Here is a 23485-nt window from a genome sequence, read left to right as displayed (position 1 = left end):
CCCATTGTATCGTATTGTATTGTTACTTTAAATACAATGTTTATTTTGATTGTTACTTAAATTTTATTGTATCGTATCATTAAACCCGTGTTACATAACGACGAAATGTGCAACTTTATGTAACGACCGATTTGGTGTGGTCGCGTCGTTACCTTGTCTTTTTCTCTCAATCTCACCCTTTATTATTATTAAATTATTTTATTTTATCATTTACCCTACTTTTTTATATAGTAATTTTACCTTGTATCATAATTTTTCTTTATAATATTGCAAGTTTATTCTTTATATTGCTAGTGCATGATATCATGAAACGATGACAAAGAACACAATCTATCCAAACATTGTATTTATCAAACGATACATTATAATATAATACAGTATGATACGATACATTATAAAACAACGTGTAACATCCGTCCAAACAAGCTGTAATAAAAAAAATGTGTCGGGATTTATTATTAGTCTGTGCTTCGAGTAAGTTCTTCACGAGCTCACCAAACCCCATCATCTCTATTTTTCTCCACCTAACCCCATCTACCATTTCCACTCGCCGTTAAGCTTAACGCCGTTATCTCTCCACCTAACTCCACCTTCATTTCTTTCTTTTCCCTCTATAAATCCTCACACTTACCACTCAACCGTACCAAAACACCAATTTCTCCCCACCAAAAAATCATTTCTCTCGTCTAAAATGGATCTTCTCTTACTAGAGAAGACCTTAATTGGTCTTTTCTTTGCCATTTTAATCGCTTTAATTGTCTCTAAACTTCGTTCAAAGCGTTTTAAGCTTCCTCCAGGACCAATTCCAGTACCAGTTTTTGGTAATTGGCTTCAAGTTGGTGATGATTTAAACCACAGAAATCTTACTGATTATGCCAAAAAATTTGGCGATCTTTTCTTGTTAAGAATGGGTCAACGTAACTTAGTTGTTGTGTCATCTCCTGAATTAGCTAAAGAAGTTTTACACACACAAGGTGTTGAATTTGGTTCAAGAACAAGAAATGTTGTGTTTGATATTTTTACTGGAAAAGGTCAAGATATGGTTTTTACTGTATATGGTGAACATTGGAGAAAAATGAGGAGAATTATGACTGTACCATTTTTTACTAATAAAGTTGTGCAACAGTATAGAGGGGGGTGGGAGTTTGAGGTGGCAAGTGTAATTGAGGATGTGAAAAAAAATCCTGAATCTGCTACTAATGGGATCGTATTAAGGAGGAGATTACAATTAATGATGTATAATAATATGTTTAGGATTATGTTTGATAGGAGATTTGAGAGTGAAGATGATCCTTTGTTTGTTAAGCTTAAGGCTTTGAATGGTGAAAGGAGTAGATTGGCTCAAAGTTTTGAGTATAATTATGGTGATTTTATTCCAATTTTGAGGCCTTTTTTGAGAGGTTATTTGAAGATCTGTAAAGAAGTTAAGGAGAAGAGGCTGCAGCTTTTCAAAGATTACTTTGTTGATGAAAGAAAGTAAGTTCACTTTTTCTCCTTTTTGCTTAATTTGTCAATTTTCCTCATTTTTACAATCTAAAGTTCTAATCTTTACATTCTCCTTGGAATAAATAGACACCAATCTAATTTCTTAAACTAAAAAGAATAACCCGAATAGCAGCTCACTCAATCGCTTAAACTAAAAATAGCCATCCGATGTATAATATATGAATAATTCATGCTTAATATGTGTAGAATTACGTATAATCAATGTATAAATTATACATGTGGCTAGAAAAAGTAAATAATGAATATAGCTGGCTATTTGTGTAAAGATCCCAACTAAATATAGCCTGCGAATATACATACATATATATATGTATGTATGTATGTATTTATGTATGTATGTATGTATGTATAATTCATGCATAATATGTGTATAATTGTCTATATTTGATGTATTATCTATGTAGAGCGGCTAACAAAATTAAACAGTGAATCTGGCCTGCTGTTTGTGTAACAATCCCTTTATCATTTGGTTTTACACATCTGATGAAAAATGTCTGTTTGCTGCTAAAGATCTTTAGGATTTAGGGAATCACACACTTTCATTCTTGATTGTAGTGAAAATTCTTAATTGCTTTGAGTGCTGCTGCAGTTGGATTTCCAGAATAGTACTACCTCTGACTTTTTGTAGTTGTCCTTTAAAGTTTTGGAGGAAAATCATTCAATAGCATTAACTAAGAAGGGTATTTGACTGAATCTGGCATAAGGATGAATTTGGGAAAACTAATTAATGTCTTATGATTTTCTAAATCTAAAAGGTATTTTGGACCAAATTTGTTTGGTTAAATCAACAAAAAATAAAAAGGATTGGAGGGAGTAGTTCCTCTAGTCTAACTATTTTAGTCGTTTTGGCGAACTGAATTGCTTCTAATATTTGATGTTTTATAAAAAATAAGAATTCATCTATTACCTTTTTTCTTGATCTTTTCTTCTTGTTTTAATTAGCGAAGTGTTATTTAAGTGAGATTTTAAAGAAAAATAAACAGTAAGTTAGCCAAATATTCTTATGAATAATACTGTTAAATGTCTTTCTTAAAGCTTATACTAAATCTTGAAGTAAGGATGAATTTGGAAAAAAATTATTGTCTGTGGGCTTTCCTAAAGCGACAAGTTTTTTGAACCAAATGTGTTTGATTAAGCAACAAATAAAAAGGTTTGGAGGGAGTATTTCCTCTGTTCTAAATATGCGTCGTTCTGGCAAACTAAGTTTGTTTCAAATATTTTACGTTTTAGGAGAAGGAGATTCATTTATTACCTTTTTTTCCAAGATCTACCCGTACTATTTCAATTAGTGGAGTGTTAATTAAGTGAGATTTTTAAAGAGAGATAACGGTAGATTAACGAAATATTCTTATGATTAAGGCAATTAAAAGTCTTTTTAAAGGGTCTGCAAAAACTATGAATGACATATTATATAGAAGGGAGGTAGTAACTATTTAGATTCTCTTTACCATATGTAAGAGAGAATTTCCCAACTCTGTGTGGTTGAGTACTAACTGAAGTGCTCAGAGGTACTATTAGGTAGCTATTGATTGTGGTTGAGTACTCATTGAAATGGATCTTGAGTTTTAGTTTGTAACATTTTTATTGCTTTGCTCAGGAAGCTTTCAAATACCAAGAGCTCGGACAGCAATGCCCTAAAATGTGCGATTGATCACATTCTTGAGGCTCAACAGAAGGGAGAGATCAATGAGGACAACGTTCTTTACATTGTTGAAAACATCAATGTTGCTGGTATGTTTCAAAAAAACCAATTTAAATTCACGGAATATAATATTTTCTAGTTTGGTTAGTATCATTTGTAGTATGTGCATCTCCTAGTTAAAAGGTTGAAAATAACTTTTAAGAGTACCTGGTTTATATGCTTATGAGTTCATTCCGAATAACAGCACTTAATTTTAATTGGATATCACGTGATCTTTAGCGATCCTCTAGTCATAATAAGTGTAATTTATAAGTGAATGTTTTTCCCTGTCCTAATATACTCTGTTTTTTTTCTTCTCAAAAGTAGGACTTGAGAACTTCCAAATGGGGTCTCAAGAACGTTTGTTTTGATAACCAAAATGGGCTTTCTAATGATTTATAGTTTGATAGCACATGCGATGGACCTGTTGATGGTACTACCTACCAATTTTTTCATGGTGTTTAGGTAGAGCAGTATATGTAGGTGCACATAGTAAAGCACCTAACTTTCCATAAGTAATGGCTTATACCAACTCATGCTAATTATGATCATGATAAAGGAGTAATGTAGAAAAAGGTCCATATTATCCTTGTTTTGTGCAAAATAAGCAATTATGGTGACATCCAAGTAGAATAGCTAGTTGCTCACATTAACAGCATCAACAATAACAAACCCAGTATATTCACACAAGTTGAGTCTGGGGAGGGTAATGTGTATACAAGACCTTATCCCTACCTTTAAAAAGGGAGAAAGACTGTTTCCGGTAGACTCTCGGCTCAATGTAGTTTCGTTGCATCGCCCTTTTGGTGCTTTAAACTTAAGAGTCTCTTATCCTACCTTTATATTGTAGTTTATGCTTGTTTCATAGGCTTCTTGGCAATTTGATGATTAAGCTAATATGCTTACCTAATATTATGAGCAGCAATTGAAACAACATTATGGTCAATTGAGTGGGGTATCGCCGAGTTAGTCAACCACCCTCACATCCAAAAGAAACTCCGCGACGAGATTGACACAGTTCTTGGCCCAGGAGTGCAAGTGACTGAACCAGACACCCACAAGCTTCCATACCTTCAGGCTGTGATCAAGGAGACGCTTCGTCTCCGTATGGCAATTCCTCTATTAGTCCCACACATGAACCTTCACGACGCAAAGCTTGGCGGGTTTGATATTCCAGCAGAGAGCAAAATCTTGGTTAACGCTTGGTGGTTAGCTAACAACCCGGCTCATTGGAAGAAACCCGAAGAGTTCAGACCCGAGAGGTTCTTTGAAGAGGAGAAGCATGTTGAGGCCAATGGCAATGACTTCAGATATCTTCCGTTTGGCGTTGGTAGGAGGAGCTGCCCTGGAATTATACTTGCATTGCCAATTCTTGGCATCACTTTGGGACGTTTGGTTCAGAACTTTGAGCTGTTGCCTCCTCCAGGCCAGTCGAAGCTCGACACCACAGAGAAAGGTGGACAGTTCAGTCTCCACATTTTGAAGCATTCCACCATTGTGTTGAAACCAAGGTCTTTCTGAACTTTGTGATCTTATTAATTAAGGGGTTCTGAAGAAATTTGATAGTGTTGGATATTTTTATTTGATTAAAGACGTTGAAGTTTGACAGAGAACATTCTTCTTTTTATGTTATATATAGTCTTGTTGGACTAGTTTCATTGTAAAATCGACCCAACTGAAATATCTTTTTTAATGCACTATGGTAAATTTGGCTTTCTAATCAACCAACCTAAGAGTTCTACTTTTGATCCTTGTATATCAAAATGAAAATTAGACCGTAATAACCAAAATGAACTTGGATCTTCACATACCAACAAGGGAAAAAAAATCAAATAGCTTGATTTATAATTAGTAATTGAAAAATAGTCGCAATTTAAAAATTAATTAAAATTTAGTCACTTTTTATCTATTTGTAAATTTTGAACATAACATCCTTAGAAATTTAGAAAAAAATCTAGTATAATACGGTGAAGTTTGAACATTTTACATATGAAATTTTGACATAATGAGTTGGAATTTTATAATGTACTCTAGTTCTAAAATTATATGTTGGAAGTTTACACCTAGGAGTTCAAAACTCCAAACTTTTTGTGTTTTAACAAAGGTATTTTTGTCCAGATTTTCTCACCGCATAAAATAGTGGTTATTTTCCATGACTTTGTAAATGCTAGCTATTTTTCGATTAGCCTTAGCCTGTGTTATTTCACATACGGACATGAGATTAATTACAACTTTTTTGGGGGCGAAAATAGACTTTTTCACTGAACTTCTGGACCACAAAATTTCTGATAAAAGCCTCAAATTGAGGAAAGTGTAGGGAGGAGGGGGGCACAGATTAGTAGATAGATATGGGTTTGTTCAAACTCTGTAATTTCAGCTCAAATTTTGTCTATGCATAAAAAAATCACTTAATTAGCACAAATATTTAGTGGCGTTTGGAAATAAGAATTGTAAAATTTCACAAAAAATAAATTTTTTTTAAGTGAAAATGGTATAGAGTTGTGTTAGGACATAAATATAATTTAGGGTTGTTTTTGAATCTTTATGAGTGATCTGAGTAAATTTTGAAAAACTTTTTTTTGGAGTTTTTTAAATTTTTGAAAAATTATAAAATTCATCTTCAAGTGAAAATTGAAATTTTATGGCCAAACATCGATTTCGAAAAAAATAATTTTTTTTTAAAAAAGTGAAAAAATTCTTGGATCCAAACGGACTTAATCTCCAATCTAGTAAATCAAATGGGCAGCAGCAGCGATAAAATTCCAAACTGGATCAATAAAATTTAAATCATGAATTCGGCCAGAAAAAAGTAGTCAGGTGAAGTAGGTTGAATCAGGAGGGTACAGCCTCATTTCACCTAATTCTCCATTTGACGTGGCCTCTGTAATAATATCTATCCGATTTGTCTTTATTTTCTTCTTGTCTTGTATTTAAACGACATGATAAAAATTTAACCTAGTTAGGTATATTATTGTGGTTGTTTTCGCTATCGTGAAAAAAGAGCACTTTATTCAAATATTAATTTTATTTCTTGTTTTTTCCCGCTAAAATAGAATTTATTAGCTAAAAAGAATTGAAGAATTACGGTTTGCTTCATTTGTGGGGGTGGGCATAATTAAAATTCTTGAATTTTCAGATTGGATATTGGTTTTGGTACTTTGGATTTTTGGATATCTAAAAGACCGAAATTTTTATATTTTATATTTAGTCCATTATCCATATGCCAATAGTGATAAGTTCAATACTATACCCATTAGATATTATCTCATATATTCAATATTAATTACTAAGTTACTGTTAGAATACTTTCTATTCAGAGATGATTTTACTTCTATTTCATATCGATCGTATTAATGTTTATGTTTGTATTTTTTTTAAATAATAATTTCATTACTTGAATACTGTATGATTGCGGCAAGAATGAGGAACTTTTCAGGCAATTTAACATGAGTACTTCATTTGGATCTTCATAAAAAGTAGAAACATCTTAATTTATACGCTCAAAACAGAAAATTCATAATATCCAAACCGATTAATCCGAAATAAAACTTAAAAAATCTGATTCAATCCTAACTTATTTGAATTGAATTTGGATTATCATTTTTTCAATTCGAAAATCGAAAATCTCATATCCAATTCGAAATGTCTGAACGCCTACTCTAGTCATATGGTTGCCCAAGCAAATGGGACGTATTATGTGCTTTGCTCCAACAAAGCTCACAAATTTATTTGTGGGGTTTATAACATTATAGAGTCACAAAAGTGCGTAAACTTGTGTTATACTTTACTAAACTTTTTATTTTACTTTTCTATTCCGAAAATATCATTTACTAATAATTTGATTCTTGGGTCTTTTTACTGTTCCTATATCATGTAGTAAAGTCTAATCAACTTTAACCCCTTTAGTCATTTGCTTTTGGTTGCTATTTACTTTGGGTTTCTCATATCTTTTTGTTAAACAATCTGACCCCTCTACCTCCAAAAATTAAAGAAAATGGCGACAACGGACTGAACTGCATATTTCGCGAGGGTTCAATCGAATACTCTTCCAAATTAACTCATAAGAAAACTTGTTTGATATGTTAGAGTTGAAGGGATTGGAGTTTGACCTATTATTTAACATTTCATCTCAGCTCAAGTAACATTTGAACGGAATAATGACTCCGCCCTTTATTGAATCACTATATTTAGACCCGCCCAACATCAACCAAATACGACCGTTTGACACCTTGATCTTGACTGCCAGCTGAAAGTAGGAATGGCAGGCGGCGGGTGTTATTTTAATCAGCGGCGAAACTAGAAATTTTTCCTAGGGTGTCAAATTTTAAAAACGTGAAAAAAAATTCCGACAAAGATATTCAATATGTATTATATACTTCTAAAATATAGCAATATTTTATCTATGTATATAATGTAAATGATCACCCTTGTAACCATATGACTTCGCCACTGATCTTAACCCGCACATTTTAACCCGTCCCGCCTCACACCAGCACTGCCCCATTGCCATCCCTAGCTGAAAGTTAATTAGTTGCATGTTACAGCCGACAAATGGTGCAGCATTGTAGAATGTTTGCATTCGGATTTAGATAACATTAGCTGTTTTCAAAATAGTGACAGTGTCACATGTTGAGGAACCAGATCGAGTGCCAAAAATTATTGACCTCGAGATTTACAATATTTTGCCCACCGACCCTACTTCCCAGCCCTTTTTGTCCCCTCAAATATTATGTATATCACCAAAACTATATATATATCATTATCCCATCTCTTCTATTATTCTATAAATAGTATTTTACTATAGTCGGTTTCTCTATCACTTTCTGTCATTTCCTTCTCATTTCCACTCCTGTTAATTTTCTGTGTTTCCAAAATTTCTCAGTTTTCTAAGGTACTCCCCAGCTAGCTTGTGTACATATAGACAATAGCTTAAGTTGTAGTTTTTCTTCATTCTGATCTAGATCTCTCTACCATTTCCCATGTCTAACTCCAACTTTGTACGTTTTCGTCCATTTCATGTTTATATCTATCTTCGCTCTCGATCGATCTAATTCATTCTCCCATATTAGCTCATAAAAAAGGGTCTTTTCTATAATGAATACTAATACCTATTTTCCATCAGTTGATCATAGATCAACAGATGGACTTGAATGTTGTCATCGTTTCGCTATGGCCAGTACTAATCTTGGCAATGAATTTAGCAGTACTGATATTCATGATGTTGTGTTCTTTTCATCGAGTAACGGAACATCATCTAATAATGACGAGGTTGTTGTTGAGGGTGGTGGTGGTGGTGGTTGTGATCAAACAGTAGTCGAAAGCGACTACTTTGATGGAGTGTTTAAGTATATACAACAGATGCTTCTAGAAGAAGAAGATGATTTAGAAAGTAGACCTTGCATGTTTCAAGATTGTATTGCTCTTCAGGCTGCTGAGAAATCTTTTTATGATGCCCTCACTGACAACAACAACAACGACGACGATCCAACAATCGTCGAGCACTGTTCTAGTACTGATTTTCCAGTTAATCATGGTTTTATTAGTACTACTCATTGTCTGCAAGACGACAACTTCAATCACTTTCTTGATCAGTCCGACTTGATTTCTGATTTCGATTGTTCAAATACTGGAATACGTGGAAACACTCCTTTGAACAATAATTGTCAAGTTGTTGCTGCTGCTAATGATGATCATAGGAATATTTATTATGGTGTAAACTCCACAAATACGAACAATCAAGGGGGAACATCAAAGTCAGAGGGGAAAAAGAAGCACAATCGAGAGGACTGTGGCGAATCATCAAATGGTCCTAACAGCAAGCAGTTTGCGAGTAATGGTGCAGAGGAAACAGAAGAGAAAACTCATGAGGAGTACTACGATAAGGCAGTTCTTTGTCCAGATATGAATCCTGCCTTTTACGTCGAGGATTCGTGTGATGACGGATCAAGATCATCATCAGAAAATGCAGCATGGGACAAGCAAAAAAGCCGTCATATAAAGCAGTCTAAAAGAGGAAGGCCGCGTGGAACCAAAAAGGGTGTAAAGACTAATGAAGTAGTAGACCTTACCAGTCTCCTAACACGATGCGCGGAAGCAGCAGCTAGCTATAACAGCAAAACTTTTGTAGAGGTTCTTAGCAAAATCAGGCAACACTCGTCTCCCTTTGGTGATCCTACTGCTAGATTGGCCTATTGTTTTGCCAATGCCCTCGAAGCTCGGTTTGCTGGTGGTGGTGGTGTAGACGCAATTACTACTCCAAAAAAATCAATATTATCAGCTGCAGATTTCTTAAAAGCATATCAGGTATACATCACAGCTTGTCCATTCAAGAGAATGTCAAACATATTTGCTAACAAGTCTATCGCGAAATTAACAAGTGAAGCTCCAAAGGTTCACATAATAGATTTCGGGATACTATATGGATTTCAATGGCCTTGTATAATACATGGAATCTCCCTTAGGCCAGGTGGACCACCAAAGCTTAAGATCACAGGAATTGATTTCCCTCAACCAGGTTTTCGACCAGCTGAAAGAGTCGAGGAGACAGGACGTCGATTGGAGAATTATTGCAAGAGATTCGGTGTTCCATTTGAATATAAAGCAATAGCAAAGAAATGGGATGATATTAAACTAGAACATCTGAATATTGAGCAAGATGAAACTGTGGTTGTCAATTGTTTGTACAGGCTAAAGAATGTACCCGATGAAACAGTACTAACTAATGGCAACAACAACCCGAGAAATGCTGTTCTGAGATTGATCAAGGAAATAAATCCACATTGGTTCGTTCATGGGATCGTGAACGCTATGTACAATGCATCTTTCTTCACTACAAGATTTCGAGAGGCTTTATTTCATTTCTCGTCTCAGTTTGACATGTTCGAAGCTACAATGACACGAGAAGATGAAGGTAGGATGATATTCGAGCAGGAAGTATTCGGAAGAGATATAATGAACGTTATAGCCTGTGAAGGGACGGAGAGAGTTGAGAGGCCGGAGAGTTACAAGCAATGGTCAGTGAGGAATCAGATAGCGGGGTTCAGGCAACTTCCGTTGAATCAAGACATTGTCAAGGAAGTCAAGGCCAAGGTGAGAATGTTTTATCACAGGGATTTTCTAGTGGATGAAGATAGTAACTGGATGTTGCAAGGTTGGAAAGGAAGAATCATGTATGCACTATCTGTTTGGCAGCCTATACATAAATAAATGCCTCGCGCTATGCGCGGGGTCTGTGGGGAAGGGCTATGCATAAATAAAGCTGTTAATTTACTGCAGTTTATGATATATACTATGTAGCTAAATTTAAGAGTAACAGGCAAATCTTGGAATCATCAATCTTGTATGAACATGAATGAGTGAGAATCAGTCAACATCAGGAAATTCTGCTGGCTATATATTACCATACTTTAGCAAGATTTTAGCTTTTCCTCTTAATATAAGAAAGGAATATAATTTGTATGGCGGGTCATTGCCATTGCCCTATGAGCGTACTAACAATGAGAACCAATCGGAATCTTTACACAAATATCCAGCCCGTTTCATCGTTCATTTCGGGATTGTTATACAAATTTAATGTTTCTTTTTATAGCCGGTCTAAATATATTATACACTTTATACATGATTATACACATATTATATATAGATCATATGGGAAAAATTCAAAAATAGCTAGATTTTATAAGTGGTCATTCCAAAATAGCCACAGTTTCAAAAGTAATCGAAATTTAGCCATTTTTCATGTAAAGATAGATCTGAACGAAAACACTTTTCAAAATTCGGAAAAGTACTTCCAGCATAATATACTGGAATTCCAGTATATTATACTGGAACTCCAGTCTAATATACTGGAGTTCTAGTATAATATATCGGTCTAGCATAATATACTGGAGTTTGGAGCACCGGTGCTCCAGTCTCCAGTATATTACCGGTCCAGCATAATATGCTGGAAGTTCATATACAGGTGCACCGAACTCCAGTATATTATGCTGGACCGATCTCTCTTGCAAAAAAATAGTGGCTAGTTCTTAGCTGTTTGGATCTTCTCCTACTTTCTCGGCCATTTTAGTGAAAATAGCATGGGTTAGCTATTTTTTGGATTGGTAAGTGGGAACTGAAAATAGTCGACATTTATAAAGTTATTGAAAAATAACCATTATTTTATATGGAGATAAAATTTGAAGAAAAATACTCTAGCTGAAATAGAGAAAGTTTCAGCATAATATGCTAGATTATATGGAGCTCATGCGTATAAACTTCTAGCATATTATGTTGGAACTCCAACACATTATGAAATTCCAGCATATTATGTTGGAACTCCAACACATTATGCTGGAATCTCATATGTAAAAAGTTCAAAATGCTGGAATTTTTCTGAATTTTTAAGGGTATTTTTATTCAATTTTATATGTACATGAAAAAGTGACTAAATGTCAACTACTTTTAAAAATGTGACTATTTTTCAATTACAAGTTGTAAATCACACTATTTCTAAAAAAAATCCGCCATTCGACCATACTTTCACCTTATTACCGCATTTCTTTCAGATTTAGAATTATTTTATTTGTTACTCACTTTTGAATAATTCTACTTTTTAATGTATCGTTAGTACTAGGGGTGTACATGGATCGAGTTGGTTCGGTTTTTATCAAAATCAAACCAAACCAATTATATCGGTTTGGATTGGTTCGGTTTTGTCGGGCTTTTCGGGTTTTCGAATTTTTTTGTTACATGTATATTATTTCAATCTTACTTTATTAAAATTATAGATAAAGCTTTGATAAGTGAATATTTGTTTAGTAAATATGGAAAAAATTGACAAACATGTGATCTATTAAAATATTCTAATAGGAGAATTTTTTAGTAACACATGACAGTTATTTTCTTAGTCGTCTAACAATAATTTTTCGTTAATTTACGCTTTCAAGGTTAATACATGAGAGGATCCCAAATATTTCTATATTTTCTAAAGAAAAATCACTATAAAGTCTTAAAAATATAAATAAAATTTATATATTTATATGTCGGTCTGGCTCGATTTTTTTTACTCAATACCAAACTAAGTCAAACCAAATTTAGTCGGGTTTTTTAATCGGTTTGGTTTGATTTTTTGGGTTGGTGCGATTTTTCGGTTCGGTTAATTTGAACACCCCTAGTTAGTACAATGCATGTTAACTTAGTAAATCACTACAATTATTTTTATTTTATTTTTCAAATGTACAATCTGGTATAATCAAAACATAAATTCAATTGATTATCAAAAACTGTAAAACAAGTTAATTTCCAAAACAACGATCAAAGTCTAGCTTGCCAACGAAATATTTTTCCAAAAAATATGAGAACCTCCGTTATTTTTATTGGTGTGAACCGTTTAGTTTAATTTGCTATTTTCTTGGCAGTTTCTCCTAGTTTTACTTACTCCTTCCTTTCAATTCTTTTTTTTATTTGACCAATACTTACTCTATGTAAACTTTCGACCATTTGAAGAAAGCTAACTTAGCTGTTCGGAAAATTTATTCACTCTTTTCTAATGAATTATTTCAGTTTTAATCAAGGCTTAGCTGTTGGATACTGTTTCGTAAAAGTTGTAGTGGTAAATATTTTTGCCATATTCCTTACGCAGGATGCTTTAATGCTGGATTGAGCTGGGTATATCGGAAACAACTTCTCTATTTGTAGGTAAGGATAAGATTGTGTACACACTACCAAGGACGAAGCTACATTCACTTGAGGGTGGTCAATTGACCACCTTTCGTCGAAAAATTACACGGTATATATAAGTAAAATATTAAATTTTAGAGGTATATAACATATATTGAACATTCTTTGTCGACTATTTTTTCACTTCGTTCAAATTTGAATACCCTTGAAGATATTCCTGGATTCGTCACTGCACACTACTCTTTCCCGACTCTACTTATAGAATTTCATTGAATTTGTTTTTATTGTTTACGTTGGACAAACTGGTCCACCATGCGTACTTTGAAGATAGGACTTTTAAAGACGGTCAAAGCAACAAGCTATACCATACTAGTGGCGGTAAAATAGATAAAAAAAATATTTATTCATCTACATTATTTACTAAAAAATAGGTTGAATAATGAATTTTTTAAAAATGGGTCAAATATAGATAAGATCAATATTATCCATTTAAAAATGGATAAACAATGGATTTAACTTTTATATTTACAAAGACTCAGATTAGGGGTTCCTCAAGTTTGGGAGACTAGGAATTATACTAAAAGTTATCATATTCTGTCACGACCCGGATTTTTCACCCTCGGGAGTCATGATGGCGCCTACTAATGCGAGCTAGGCAAGCCGACTGTTGGAACAAATTACCTGTTTACAAATTTTATATTCTTTAACAATTATAAAGCAATAACGTGTGAACAACGGAAATTACAATAAGCGGAAGAAATGCAGTAAACTATCTGAAATATGTATCTAGTACAATTGTTTGAGCCTCGATACCCAGAACTGGTGTCACGGTTTCACAGATGATCTAAGACTACTACATACAAAGTCTGAAAGATAAATTATACACTGTTTCTGAACTAAGTAAATGAAACAGGAGTAAAGGGATAGAGGGAGACGCTAGGGTCTGGGGACACCTGCAAGACTTCCTTGGATCTCCGTGTGGACTGAAGACAGCCACCTCTACGGTCCAAAAGCTGTTGCTCCGGGATCTGCACACAGTGCAGAGTGTAGTATCAGCACAACCGACCCCATGTGCTGGTAAGTGCCTAGCCTAACCTCGGTGAAGTAGTGACGAGGCTAGGACCAGACTACCAAATAAATCTATGCAATTCAACTATATACAACGGAAACGAAGAACAATAGTATACAGTCAAGTATGGGAGGGGTAACATGATGCGGAGGAACTATCAATTTAGAATAGAAAGACAACAGGTAATTGGAAGAAATAACATATCTCAGATATCAACAAAGAATAAGAAATCAATAAGTGCACGACATCACCCTTCGTGCTTTTACTCTCGTCCTCACCAAAACAATCAAGTAAAGAAAATGTGCACGGCATCACCCTTCGTGCTTTTACTCTCGTCCTCACCATATAATCAATATAATTGGCACGGAATTGTACATCGTGCGACACAACATCACTATGAGCACATGATTTTTGCCCTATATATGAATTATTCCCAAAAAACTCAAACGAAATAATTTCTTTCATTATTTGGCAATTTTGCGAATTTTAGGATATTTTATTTGTGCATTTTATTTGTGCATGATCAATTCATATAAAATACAAAATATGCATTTTTCATTTAGGATCTAATTTCATATGTTAAGTATTAATCAGGGATTAATTTGCTTTATAATAGAACATATGGAAAATAACAAAAATAGCCTACTTTTGCATTTTTAATTATTTAATTGCGAATTCGTCCCGGAATAGTTTTTAAAATAATTTTAGGAATTAATTAGTTTAATTTTGAAATATATTAGGACTTTATTTTTATAATTTTATAAAATTAAAAAATATACAAATTGAAATACAAAAATTAAATACAAGAAACAAGGGAAAAGAAAGGAAAGCATTAAAGAGAAGGGCTGCCCATGATTTGGGCCAATTAATATCCCAGCTCAATCTCAAAACAATCCACCCAGGCCTAGCTATGCCCAACCCGGTCCGGTCCCAAGAGGAGCCAAACGACGTCGTTTCTCAGTGCACCAGATCTCAGTCGTCGAGGTTGTTAGATCGAACGGTCCAGAAGCCCCCACTCTTTAATACATATATGTCCGAATACTACCCCACCCCCTCAATCGTCTCTCACCCCACGTCTCTGAGAGACCAACAACGAGCCCTAAGCCTCGCCGGAATCCTCGCCGGCGGCAAACGCAACCAACGCCAAAAGCCACCAAAAATACACCCCAGCTTCCCCCGCTCATCCTCTTTCCAACCCTACCTCTGGTTTCTTTCGAATCACGGCCGAATCCCTCGAATGTCCGTTTGAAGTTTTCCGACTAGTTCGTCACCTATGCCAAATAACCCCAAATTTACACCCTGTGACCGCCTGGACCTACTCTACCCAACCCCCATGGCCTTGTCTCTCGAATCTGCCCGGAGCAGCTCGAATATTAAATCGAAGGTTTCCGACCAAAGCCCTAAGGCAAAATCTCCATGATTTCAGACCCTAACAACCCTAACCAGGTGTTTTCTTATGAAAACACATGGTTAGGGATGTTACGGGTCAGAAATTTCTGGGGATTTGGAGAAGCAACCACCAGCCGGAGTTCTTTGTAGTCGGTGAATTCTTAGCGGTATTTCCTTTTATTTTCAATTTCTTTTTCCTTTCTGACCTGGCTGCATGTGTGAATTTCATGGTCAATGTCTAGTTTAATTTGTGTTTTAAATTTTTGTCAATATTGTCCTAATCTTGTGTCCTGATTTCTGTGATTAAGTTTAGTTGTTTGTTTGATTTTAATACGTTCCAATTCTTGATCTTAGTTTGATTCTAGTTAAGCCGCTGACAATGTGTTAATTAGTTTTACTAAGTTTTGCTTGAATTGATTTCTGATGTATCTTTAGTTTAGATTAATTACTAATTAGTTCAGTTTCGGTTTATTTAGTCGTCGTTCGGTAGTTAGTTTGATTATTAATTTTGAGTTCAATCGATAGATTCAACAAGAGTTTAATTTGAGGTATATTCAGAGCTTAAGAAACTGTCTTGGTTATAGCTGTAGTTCTAGCTTAAAATTCAGGGGTAGTTTAGACATTTAGGATGAGGCAGCACATGGTAGTTGAAACTAGAATCTTCTAGGGCCTTCCAGGGTGGTACTTTAGTGTAGATTTCAATAATTTTAGTGGGATTACTTGGGTAACAAGTTAGAAAATAAGGGACTAACTAAATAAAAGAAGAGGGACCTATGGTGCAATTAATAGATTTCAAGGCTGCCCATTTGTGCCTATAAAAGGGCAATGCCTTTGCCTTGAAGGAGGAGTTTTTTTTGGCCACCAAAATTCCCCCCAAAAACAGTACTCTTCCAGTTTCAGATTTGGAATTCAAATTTCAGATCCAAATTTGCGTCTAGATCTTAAAAAAATACAAAAAAAAAAGACAAACCAAATCCAGTAGAAACCAAAAAAATAAAATAAAAAAATACTGTTTTATTCAATTTTCTAGCTGAATTCTAGTTTTGGTAGCTGAATTACATTCCTGAGTTCATTTTGGTAATTTGAAGATTCAGAGAGTTTTCTGTTGGATTTCGAGTAATTGTGAGAGTTCATTCAATCTGCTTTGGCCAGTTTAATTGGGATTTCTGATTGCTGAAGTTGTCTCTGAAGTATACTGTTGTGATTTCGAATAGTTGTAGGCATAATTGAACTGGTTTTATTGAAGTTTTGGGTTAATGAAGGTCGTAGAGGGTGCTGGTTTCATTCGTGTTGGTTTTGGTGCTATTTTTGGTTGATTGGCTGTTTGTGTTTGGTTTCAAATCACTTCTGGGCTGTTGAATTTTCTGAACTGCACCTGATTACTGCCGTTGATTTCCTCTTCTTCTTCTTACAATTCATATCCAGGTACACATTTTGAAATCACTGATGTAGCTTTCAATTGGATTGGAATGAAGTGATGTTCCAGATTCGTGTTCATTCGAGTAGTTGAAAGCAGTCCAAATGACATTTAGTTGCCTAGCTTTAATCTGTTTGAGTTGCAATGGTTGTTAGTTGTTTAATTAGGATTGTCTGTTTAAGGCTTGATTTGGAATGTTTAATTTGTGCTGGACTGTATAATTGAGACTGTCTTAGGCGATTGGAACTGTTTTGGCTATCATTTTTGTAATAGACTGATAATCAGCTCAGAGAATCGGTGTGCAATAGTTAGACTTGGAACGACATTACTTGTAGTCAATTTAGTTCATTCCCTTAGTTTAAACATTTGGAACCAGAGCATAATCCGGGTTGGACATTGATTCGGGAACTGTGCATTTGTAGCAATGACCTAGTGTTCGAACTGTTAAGAGTAAGAACATAAACATCAATTGTAGTGTTAATAATTCCAGGCTTGACATCACATCTGTATGCAACTAGATCCCTGTTAATATAAAGTTAAACTCGAAACCAGTTGTGATTTGGTGTTGATACACCAGTAGAGTCATAGTTTAGTGTCAAGCGTAATGTTCTGCGTTACTGGCCTAACTCATACATAGAAATCTGTAGGCTGTAATTTCAAGTATATTAGTTTAATTGGTTTAACCCGTTCAGATATTCGAGCCAATGAGATGCAAATATTACTAAATTGAAAATTGGTTGGGTGCTCTAAAGATGTTGATTTTGTTATGCATTAAAGCCACATGCTACATATAAAAGAACTTGGGCTCATGTTAAAGGCCCAACACGCGACTGCTTTCTTTGAAGTAAGATTTGGGCCTGAATCCATTTTGGGATTTGAAATAATAAATGAGACGAGCCTCGCCAAATATAACACACAAATTATGGGGCCCTCAATAAATATTGTATTAATTTTTAGACTTCGGGATGATCCGTTTAGCGAATTTCACGGCCTCCCCAAAATAATAATACGTTAGACTCTTTAGGCGCGATTTTAATAAAATTACATTCCTAAATTCGGGTGTACATTTATGTGACCCAAATACAAATCTCAACGGAGTCGATATGTGTTGACGATCGCGGGTGCATTGATTGCGACGTGGTTTGAGACGCGTCTTCACAACGTTGCAATTCTTTTAAAAAAAATGATAAAAGCGGTTTACGAATAAAAGGCACATAAGCTAGCATGTATTAAAATCAGATAAAATCAAATACAACAGTTAAGCGACCGTTCTAGAACTACGGAACCCGGGAATGCCTAGCACCTTCTCCCGGGTTAACAGAATTCCTTATCCGAATTTCTGGTTCGCGGACTGTAATACCGAGTCAGTATTTTCCTCGGTTCGGGATTAAACCGGTGGCTTGGGACACCATTAATCTCCCAAGTGGCGACTCTGAAATTTTAATAACCAAATCCCGTTCCGATTGTCCTTTAATTGGAAAAACTCCATTATACACCCTTCCGGGGTGTAGGTAAAAAGGAGGTGTGACAATCACCCTTCGTGTTTTATACTTTTTCCTCACCCAAACAACAATCACAAACAATAGGGCAAGGAAATAAATGAAATTACAATAAGAATCCCGGCAAGGGAACAATAGTTCAACAATCAAGTTCCGGGAAGGAACAACATCAAAAGAAATATCAACATCCCGGCAAGGGAGATAACACAAAAGCAACAATATCCCAGCAAGGGAGGCCACGTAATAATTCTCTTCTTTTTTTCACTTTTACTTCACAACTCACTTCACAACTTGAGCTAATGCTCCAAAAGATTCATTTACCATTTATACTTTCACATTTCATTGTACAACTTGAGCCAACGCTCCTAATGTTCAAATGTCTCAATTACTTCCACAAACTTTGCCCAACAATAGAAATCATCATCAAAGCATGAATAATACAACGAGGTCATAATGACCACAATATAAGACTCACGGGCATGCTTGATACCAACGTATAGATACTCTTCACCATGCCTATACGTCGTACTCAACAAATACCATATAGAAAATAGGACTCGACTCCTAATCCCTTAAGCTAAGGTTAGACCAAACACTTACCTCGATGCCACGAACACAATTCAAATCTCTACTATCGCTTTACCTCTTGATTCCACCACCAATTCGTTTGTATCTAGACACAAGTTACTTATTTACATCAATAAATGCTAAATGAATCAATTCTAATGCATGAAAATGAGTTTTCTAAAGTTTTGCCTAAAGAGTCAAAAATCGCCCCCGGTCCCACGTGGTCAAAACCCGAGGTTCAAACAAAAACCCGATTACCCATTTCCCCACGAATTCAAATATATAATTTGTTTTGAAATCGGACCTCAAATTGAGGTCCAAATCCCCAATTTTTGAAAAACCTAGGTTCTACCCAAAATACCCAATTTCCCCCATGAAAATCATTGATTTTGAGTTGAAATCATGTGAAAAGATGTTAATGATTGAAGAAAATTATTAGAAATCACTTACAATCGATTAGGAAGAGAAGTTGTCTTTGAAAAATCGCCCTAGAGAGTTTATATTTTGAGAAGATACAAAAAATGGTTGAAAATGCGTCTAAGTTATGAACTTACAGGCTGAAGGTATCGCAATTGCGATCAGGGTTCACAATTGTGAACAAACAGTCACATTTGCGATGACATGCCCAAATGGGGAGCATCGCATTTGCAAAGGAAAATCTCGCATTTGCGAGGAGGGGCTGGCATGGGTTGTTTCGCATTTGCGAGCAAGATTTCGCAAATGCGAAGCCTGCAGGCCTGCAATGAAACAACTGAAGTCTACAACTTTCCAAATCCAAAATCCACCCCGTGGCTTATCCAAAACTCACCCGAGCCCTCGGGGCTCCAAACCAAACATGTACGCCAACCTAAAAATATCATACGGACTCGCTCGTGCATTCAAATCACTAAAATAACATCAACAACTATGAATTTAGCATCAAAATCATGAAATTTCTTAAAAACTTCAAATTTTCCAATTTTCTCAAATACGATCCGATTCACGCCATTTCAAGTCCGTTTCTTAGCTAAATTCACATACTTATCTTAAATCACATATAAGACATGTACCGGACGCCAGAACCAAAATATGGGCCCGATACCATCCAGTTTTAAACACATTTCATTTCCAAAACTCATATATAATTCTAGAAAGTAATTTTCTTTAAAAATTCATTTCTCGGGCTTGGGACCTCGGAATTCGATTCCGTGTATACGCCCAAGTCCCATATTTTTCTAAGGACCCTCGGGGACCATCAAATCACGGGTTCGGGTCTGTTTACCCAAAATGTTGACCGAAGTCAACTTAAATCTAGTCTAAAGTCAAAATTCATCATTTTTATAGATTTTCACATAATAGCTTTCCCACTACGCGCCCGGACTGCAAACACAAATCGAGATGATGCCGAAAGAGGTTTTTGAGGCCTCGGAACGCAGAATTTACTTTTAAAACAAGCGATGACCTTTTGAGTCATCACATATTCAAGAAGCCACGGATAATATGAATATCCATATTATCCACTTGTTAACCTATTTTCTATCCGTATTAAATATGGTTGAGTCAGATAATTTATTCGTTTTGCATTACTCATTTTTCACTCGTCCATATCCGCAACCCCCCGCCTGTTTGCTACCCTATACCATACATATGTAAGGAAAAGTTAAATATAGCTCGTTGCGTGATTTCTCGAGAATTTTCATGTGTAAAATATAGATGAAGGAAAATCTTTTGACTTACATTTTTTGTCACTATCAGTTTTATGGTTTCAAATATTTGTGTTCATACGTGCACAAAAACATGTCCAAGTTGCCCTAACCTACTCCTGTTGGATAATATATGTCAATGCACATGAATTAATTATAAAATTGTCTTACAAATACAATGCACATGAATATAATGACTTTGACAGCCTCTTGTATTATTGTCTTTTCCCCTAAATCTATTACTTTGCCAAATCTGTAACCAATAACCATATATACACATGCAAGGAAATTAAATCAAACAATAATTCATAGTACATAAGAAAAGAGTAAGTGTTTTCAACCGAATACTTGGATTTTAGTATTTAAAAAAACTATACATTCAATTTCCTACTGAGAGTAGTCATGTCCTTTAGAATATACAAAAGAATGGGACCAAATATTTATTCCCTCACTCTTTTTTACCAGTCTCAAAAGCAAAAGAGAGAAAAGACGATGAACATCATTTATTTTTATGGTATACAAACGTATTACACATTGTCTTGATCAGACGATATATTAACTAAATAGTTTTATGCGATGATTGTATAAAAAAAAATTATATTGTCAAGCCATTTAAAACTATAATTACAAATAAATGTCCGTTAATAGTGAAAACAGTGACAAACAAGACAGATTATTTGTTAAATCAAATTAAAATAGACTGAAGTATAAAAATCGTTAATATCTCCCTCCATCCCAATTTATGTGATGTTCTTTTTTTTAGTCAGTTCTAAAAATAATGACATTATTCTATATTTAGTAGAGTAAAAATTTAATTTAAACTCGTTTTACCTTTAATGAGATGATTTATCGCCACATAAATAATTATGACGTGTATTTAAAAAAAAAAAAATCTTTCTTAATTTCTTTCAATTAATATAATATATCGTCTATATATTTCTATTGACGTAATAAGTTATTCGTTTTAATTCGGAATAAATTATTTATATACATTAAGCAAATTTTTAATATAAATACAAAATTTGAATTAAAGCTACTAGCTAGTAGTACTATTTTTTACAAATAACTAGTCACCCACCTTTTAGCTCTCACCCAACGGCCTCCCTATCCCATTAATCAGAAGATAACGATATTGGTTACATCATATTTTTCTCTTCTTTATTTAATTATCCACTTTAGGATTTCATTTTCATGTTAATAATTTACTAAATATATGTGTAGGATTTCACAAGCTTTGCAAACTATTTGTGACCTTTCTTCACGTAACTTGATCAGTTAACTTGTAACCTACCGGTTGATAAGGTGCTCTATACTACAGTCAGACATCTCTATAACATGATCTGACTGTAATAGTCATTCACTATAAAAGTCGAGTTATTCTCGGAACCAAATATTATATTATGTTATAATATATGTCCTCTATAACAGTACTTCACTGTAGCAGCCAAAAAAAATCGGAACAAACGAGGATGTTATAGAGAGGTTTGACCGTATTTAATTTGAAAACGTTAAATGCCGGTTGTTAGTATAGTCAAACATATCTCTATAACAGCCTCGTTTGTTCTGAATATCTATGGATGTTATAGCGAAGAGCTGTTATAAAAAATATATATTATAACATAACATGTAAATTGGTTCACAAAAAGCTTGGCTTTATAGTGAAGTATTATTATATATGGCTATTGTTATAAAAAGATCTGACTGTACAAGTGAGATTTAAGTTGTGAGGTTAATAAAATTCCACTACAATCACATTAGGTGTAATTGCTCGATATTCAAATTAAATCACTTTTTCAAGGGAATACTCACACCTTAGTAGCGTATTTTCACGTTGAAAAATGTAAAAAGATTAGTTTCAGGTCAATTTTAATTTTCATATATTTTTTTTACTTAAGTAATCTTACGACTAATTGAAATGCTATACATGTTCATAAATAATTTTTGAAAATTGTTTGTATTGACAACAACTAAAGTTGCCCAATTTATAAAATCGGTCGTGTGTGTTAATATACAAGTGACGACTTAGAAAGTTAGAAACTTTTGTTAAACATACACGTGCTAGCTGATAATTTCATGCCTGAAACTAGGTTAAATCTGATCCATGTTGTGTAGTTACACATAATACAACTCTTTAAAACCTTATTTAAAAAAATCACATCTACTTTCAAAAAGTTACACAAATACTAAATTAAATTATATAAAACATTTCATTTACCTAATTAGTATATACTCTATCTATTAAGATACGCTCTCACTCCATGTCAATTTTCCAATTTCTTTATCAAAAAAAAATCCTCATATCAATCTTTTTCTTTCCGTTTTGTCTTCTATGTTTGTTCTTATTTGACTATTATCATAACTAGTATATATATATACTACCAAGGAATGCCCGTGCTACGAGCCGGGCATGAAAGCTTTGGATTAAGCTTGCGTTTGATCATAAATTTTCAAATTTGTTTTGAAAAATGTGCTTTGAGAGAAGTTTGGCTTGGAGATGAAAATATGTTTGGACATACATTTTCAAAACATATTTCTCAAATTTATTTTGAAAAAACATGTGTATTAATAGGGATTTGGCCCAAAACGAGCTATTAAGCTGATTTTAGGATTTGGGACCTGAGATTTTGTCGAAATATAGGCAAAATCTATGGCCACAATATGTTAGCCAAATAAAATCGAAATTTATTTTGGCAAAATCTATGGCCAAACGGGTCCTAAATAATTTGGTTTTTTTTTGGGTATGGTTTTTGTAGAATGCAAGGTATTTCATATACATAAAAAAAATACTAATACTATATTGTAAAGTAGAGGAACAACAAAGAATACACGAGTACATCCAACAAAAGTATAAGCCAACTTTACAGAGTAAATTGTAATGTTTTTAACATCTCTAAGAATTGATTTAGCCTCATTTTTATATTCCACTGGTTCTTTTTTCCTGGCTAGATTTTCTCCGTTCCAGCACTTCAACAACTTAATAGTGTATACTGTATAGTATTCCACTGGTTCTTCTTTCTC

The 23485-nt window shown here is 34.4% G+C and overlaps 2 protein-coding genes across 2 annotated transcripts; both read left to right on the top strand.

Moving 5' to 3' along the window:
- The first annotated feature begins 666 nt into the window (after positions 1-666).
- On the top strand, positions 667-4759 carry LOC107826530 (trans-cinnamate 4-monooxygenase). The gene is given in 3 exon segments (NM_001326168.1): positions 667-1476; positions 3104-3237; positions 4110-4759. Coding segments are annotated over 3 exon segments (1518 nt in total). The 5' UTR covers positions 667-691; the 3' UTR covers positions 4709-4759.
- Positions 4760-8025: 3266 nt separating this feature from the next.
- Positions 8026-10579, top strand: LOC107826531 (scarecrow-like protein 30). The gene has a single exon (XM_016653520.2). The coding sequence runs from the start codon at positions 8282-8284 to the stop codon at positions 10391-10393; it is 2112 nt and encodes a 703-aa protein (XP_016509006.2). The 5' UTR covers positions 8026-8281; the 3' UTR covers positions 10394-10579.
- Positions 10580-23485: the final 12906 nt, after the last annotated feature.

Source organism: Nicotiana tabacum, chromosome 8 (assembly GCF_000715075.1).
Source record: "Nicotiana tabacum cultivar K326 chromosome 8, ASM71507v2, whole genome shotgun sequence".
In the NCBI taxonomy this organism is placed as follows: domain Eukaryota; kingdom Viridiplantae; phylum Streptophyta; class Magnoliopsida; order Solanales; family Solanaceae; genus Nicotiana; species Nicotiana tabacum.
This window is presented reverse-complemented; position numbering and strand designations above follow the sequence as displayed.